General features: G+C 38.9%; 1 protein-coding gene across 1 annotated transcript in view; it reads right to left on the bottom strand.

The window, feature by feature from the left end:
* LOC107755644 (chondroitin sulfate synthase 1-like) overlaps positions 1-5623 on the bottom strand; it is a 115783-nt gene that overhangs the window by 102300 nt on the left and 7860 nt on the right. The window contains exon 2 of the mRNA XM_016572535.1: positions 3012-3507. Coding sequence (XP_016428021.1) covers positions 3012-3507 — 496 coding nt within the window. The remainder of the gene's footprint in view (positions 1-3011; positions 3508-5623) is intronic.

The raw sequence follows: 5623 nt of genomic DNA, 5'->3' as shown, positions 1-5623 counted from the left end.
GGGGTTTTTTTTTTTTTTTTTTTTTTTAATTTTTTAAGTATCGGTTCAGGCACCGGTATCGGAAAAACCCCAAATGATACCCAACCCTAGGCTTGAGTCCCGCGTACAATCGAGGAATCATTTGTGTAACTATACAGTCAAAGTGACTTAGCAAATGCACTGAATCAGATGCTAAATGGGCAATTTGGGCAAAAAAGTTACAGCCACTTAAATTGCGCACAGGAATCATCTCAAGTAGCTGCGAGTCCAAAGCGGAGGTCAGATGAGACTGTTTGCGCTCTGGCCATAAACAAACAGAAGTTGAGTGGCGGCACAGACAGATACACATATGAAAAGCTTCAAAGAGACAAAGACACTTAATATCAGTATTTAAGGGAGTAACAGGCTGCCATTTTGAGCCGTGAGGTGTTTGAGGTCACTTTACAAGGCTGAAGCTCTAGCGGGGCCCGTCGAGACTTGCAGCGCAGTAGGTCCCGGTTTCCATAAAGAACCAGAGGCCGAACGCTCCGACATTAATAGCAGGCTGCCCAGCTGTGCCGTCTCTGACTAATCCTGCACAGCTGTAATTAAAGCACACATCAAATGCGCATTAAAATCCCAGCGGCCCCAGTCACGAGGGAGACTCATTAAGACTCAGAGGTTCCAATTCCGCAAGATTCATGGAGCACCTCTGATAAACTTTCCAACCCTTTCATTTTTCCATTTTGCAAATTTGTGAAAAGCGATGTCACGTTTACGCTGACGGATTGTGCATGTGGCTCCTTCATCAGGAGCAGATGGAAAAAAGGTAATCTCGCCTTGACAGATGGTCTTGGTAGACTAAACGATACACAAAGACTTATTCGAGATGTTTTGTGCTTTACTCAAAACTAGCCGAAAACGGGAAAGTGCTGCTTCCCGTCACCTGACTGAATCCAAAGCATATTTGAAAGAAAAAGAAGGAAATCCAAACAAAACATTATAGAGCCACACTAAATATCAGTTTCCTTTCCCTTTTCCATAGTAAACACCTGGAGATGTAGATAGACGGGTCACATTTCAATTCAAAATCAAAACACATTTTCGCATGATGAAGACTATTTTAGGACCATGATATTATGCATTGTAAATATTAGGTTATTTTAAAGAAAAGTAAGCAAATTAAGCTCATTACTGCAATGCACAATAGTCACAAACTACTGCAATACAGTCGTTCAGGGCTGTCAAACACAATTCCTGGAGGGCCGGAGCCCTGCAGAGTTTTGTTGCAACCCTGCTCCAACACACATAGCATGTAGTTTTCAAATAAGTCTGAAGGACTTGATTAGTTGGACCGGGTGTGTTTAATTAAAACACATTTTCGCATGATGAAGACTATTTTAGGACCATGATATTATGCATTGTAAATATTAGGTTATTTTAAAGAAAAGTAAGCAAATTAAGCTCATTACTGCAATGCACAATAGTCACAAACTACTGCAATACAGTCGTTCAGGGCTGTCAAACTCAAGTCTTGTTGCAACCCTGCTCCAACACACATAGCATGTAGTTTTCAAATAAGTCTGAAGGACTTGATTAGTTGGACCGGGTGTGTTTAATTAGGGTTGAATCTTAATTAGGATTGAATCTCCGGCCCTCCAGGAATTGAGTTTGACACCCCTGCAGTAGTTTATACTTTATCAGACTTAAATTACTGTACAGAAAGACTTCATTTAAATCAGATTAATAATCATGAAAAATATATTGTTGGGGCAATGAGCTTTTGCAGCGGGAAATGTTCTTTATAATATTATATTTTATAATTTACTTTGTCAAAGTAAGAAAACTTTGATTTATTTTTACTGTAATAAGTAACACTTTACAATAAGGTTCCAAGTGTTAACATTACTTAACTACATTAATGTGAACTAACAATGACAGCATTTCTTAATCTCAGTTGATATTAAGTTAACATTTAATTAAATGAACATTTACTAATACATTATTAAAATCAAACATTTTATCTGTCAATATCATTTAATGGTCCTGAACTAACATGAACTAACAATAAACAGTTTTTATTAACTAACGTTAACAAAGATCAATAAACACTGGAACAAATGTACAGCTTATTGTTAGTCATTGCATTTACTGTTTTTAAATAATGGGACCTTATTATAATTTTTTACCATGTAATGAAATGGAATTTAAAAAAATAAAAAAACTGGATGAAAAGTGATACAGAATTTAACAAAAATCTAAAGTTACTGCAATCACAAAAGAAACTCAAAATGAAAGCATCATGGTAATGAGAACTGGGTTTTCTGGAACATCTGGAAAATGATGTCAAATTTGTAATGGTTCTAAAATAGGCTCCAATTTCTTTACGCAAAAAAAAGGGAAAATGTTTTGTTTTTGTGTGAAATATGACGGACATGTTCTCTGGACAGTGCATGAGATTCACCTGGATGCAAACTACTTCTTTTTACAAAGCATTTCTCAGTCTTTTGATGTTCACAAAAAGAAAAGGCAGACGAAGAGGCTGTCACAGCAGATTATGAACTCCATCCATTGAAGAGGCAATGACTCATCTCATCTCTTCAAGGTCAGAGGTCACCCTTTCAAAAAGTCACTGTCCAAAGGTTCATTTCCTATGAATCACCCCATAACAGCTCTGATAAAACAGCTGATGTAGACCAACCATCCCTGGACAGCAGAGACAGGCTGCACTCCACTATTGTCCAGCTCTCTCTGTAATACCTGGTCAGGTATCGGCGAAACCCTTTGAAGGATCAAAGCCGCCTGGGAGTTTTGATGAACAGAACGCAGGCCTTTTCTGATTCGCTACAACCTATAATTTCCAGTACCTGAAAATTGCAGCTCTGGGAGTTCAATGAAGAGGCTGATTTCAAACAATATGCATTAGAAACCTTGAGCCTGAGCTGCAGGAAATATAGGACACTAACAATTATGCAATTGGTAACCCTGCTTGGTCACGTGATCGCCGTGGTTTGGCCCTGTAATTATTATCCAGGTGTATTGCACGTTCTTACCTCATAGGACCAGACGCATTGGACGCCGGCGAATCGGCGCACGCAGCGGCCCACCTCCACGTCCTCGTGGGTGGTGTACATCTCCTGCAGGCACTGGCGGATGTGGGGCACCATCCTGCGCAGCACCTCGCGGCTCATGATCACGCCAGGGCCGCCCATGCAGAAGTTCTCGCCCGGCTCCAGGGCCAGCTTGCCCAGTTCGTCGCGGGCGCCCATGCCCGTCTGACCGAGGAAGAAGGCCTCGCTGCTGTTGAGACTCCTTAGGAAGCTCTCCAGCTTCTCGCTTTTGATGTAGACGTCGTCGTCGGCTCGCATGAACCACTCGAACTGGTCCAGGTAGTGGTCATGCATGTACTTGAGCATCATGAAGGACTTCTTCTGCGGAGGGTACGAGTCGTCCACATTCTGCAGAGCCACGACGGGGATGGGGATCGTCGTGTCTGAACCCTCGCTGGAGAAAAACTCCACCTTGCCCGGGATGGTCTTGGCCCAGGTCCTACGTGATGCAAAAACAGGATGAATGTGTGTGAACACCATAACACAAAGGAGATGATTCACTGAACAGTTCTCAATTAGTCATCAACCAATATATAATGACCATAATGTTAACAATATATCGCAATATAGTTACTTGTGCTGCATATTCAATCCCAAAATGTTTCATACAGTACCCAACAAAACAGATATGTATATTTTTCAGTACTCTAAGTGATTTAAATACTTCTTGAAAGAGTCTACATACATACATACATTTTTACAAAGTAATTTCCGGTATATCAAATATTGTATAAAATAAGCAAATTTATTTATTATAAAATAACAACATTTATTTTAGCAAATTTTCAGCAATTATTTTTTATCATAAATTATAAAAATTAAGAAAAAATTAATATATTACTCTTGCAATAGTACGATTGTACTATAAAATAAAAAAATAACAACAATAATAATGTAAAATTGCAATACTGATTTACTGTTGTAATAATACTATTGCACTGTAAAATAAAAAAAATTATATAATAATAATAAAATAAAATTACAATACTAATATTTATAGCGTCTTAATTTCTTTGCTTTCAAACATTAAAGTAGAGCTTTTTATTTTGGTGGAAACTGTAGGGAGATCTTAAAGGTTCTCTAGGTGCATGTTGAGGTTTCTAATTCACGTTACCAAACATACACAAACAAACTCGACCCAAATTCACAGCGGTTGCAGAGAGCAGCTTTTACTGTGAGCCGCTCCGGGACACTCACAACACCCGATCATGAGCTGCTCAAGTGTAAATGAACACAGTGCCATGCATCACTCCGAGATTTGGTTATACTTCAGGCCGGAAAATATGGAAATCCATGTAAATACAGCCAAATCCTAAACCTAATGTACTGTAAATATCAGCAATGATCTTTATTTTTTATAACTTGGTTAAGTACTATTGCTATTGTGGCATTAGAAATAATACCACAAGTTAGGGCTGGGCGATATGGCCAAAAAAATTATCACGATAATTATCGTTATCGAATTATAATCGCCCAGCCCTACCACAAGTTATTATCAGATGAAAAGATTAAGCAAGGAGTAGCATTAAGATGATTCAGATGGTTTCAAAACAAAAGTCCCAAGCTGATTCACTATAAGAATGTGGAAAGAAAACCGATCAACTAAATGCAGCACTCAACACAAGGATAAAATGCCAAAAGCTTCATTCTGCCATGACCCTGTAGGAGGACGCTTACAGCAACTGAATCAATTCAGCTGAGCCTCAGAGATGCACATGATTTAACACTGCAGACAAGCGAGCATGAGTCCCTGAAATACACTCAGTGTCCCACATGTCAGCACGTGGAAAAGCTGCACTGTTTTAATTCAGATAATATCCACTCTTCATGCCAACATCTAATTTTAACAAAACCCAACTTCCTGTTCTCTGCAACTAAAGGAGAACCCAGAGATACCAATGTTAACCTTTCGCACACTTCTGCAGTGCAGATATGGTGTCAGTCTGACATTCAGCACTCAAAACAGGAGAAACAGCCCAGATCTGGTTTGAAAGACAACCTTGTTCATTTTCTTGATTAACATATGCATGCATCTTGCTTACATATGCTAATTTAAAAAATGCAATTAAATAACCGAGACTGCAGACCAGGGGAAGTAATGTGGTTTTGTTTTGCAGTCCTTTGTGAACATCTTCAAGAGTCTCCTGTGCAGCACTATAAGCACTTAACTGTAGGAAATACAGCAACAAGAGTGTCAGCCATCATAAATACTCCCATGATGCTCTGGCTTTTCCACCAAGGCCAACCCTGGCAATTCACCCCGAAAAAACTCTCCAGAGAGGAATTACTGCTGATTAAACGTATGACATAAATGCTAGCTTCAGCACATCTCTGTCCTCTCCATCCTTATACAAATTACCATGGTAACCGGTCTCTGCCAAAGTACCACACAAATACTATTCCTATAATAATAATAATAATGTGGTAAATTGGCATTAGCCAAAAGTGGCATTAAAAAAACTGAGAAAGATAGTGAAGGCTTCTTATATTATTTGAAGAAGATTCTATACTTGATTATTATGACTTTACAGAACTAACATTATGTAGTAACCAGG

The sequence above is a fragment of the Sinocyclocheilus rhinocerous genome, unplaced genomic scaffold (genome assembly GCF_001515625.1).
Source record: "Sinocyclocheilus rhinocerous isolate Xijiao unplaced genomic scaffold, SAMN03320098_v1.1 scaffold3186, whole genome shotgun sequence".
NCBI lineage: Eukaryota > Metazoa > Chordata > Actinopteri > Cypriniformes > Cyprinidae > Sinocyclocheilus > Sinocyclocheilus rhinocerous.
The sequence above is the reverse complement of the archived record's forward strand: the minus strand, read 5'-3'. Positions and strand labels throughout refer to the sequence as shown.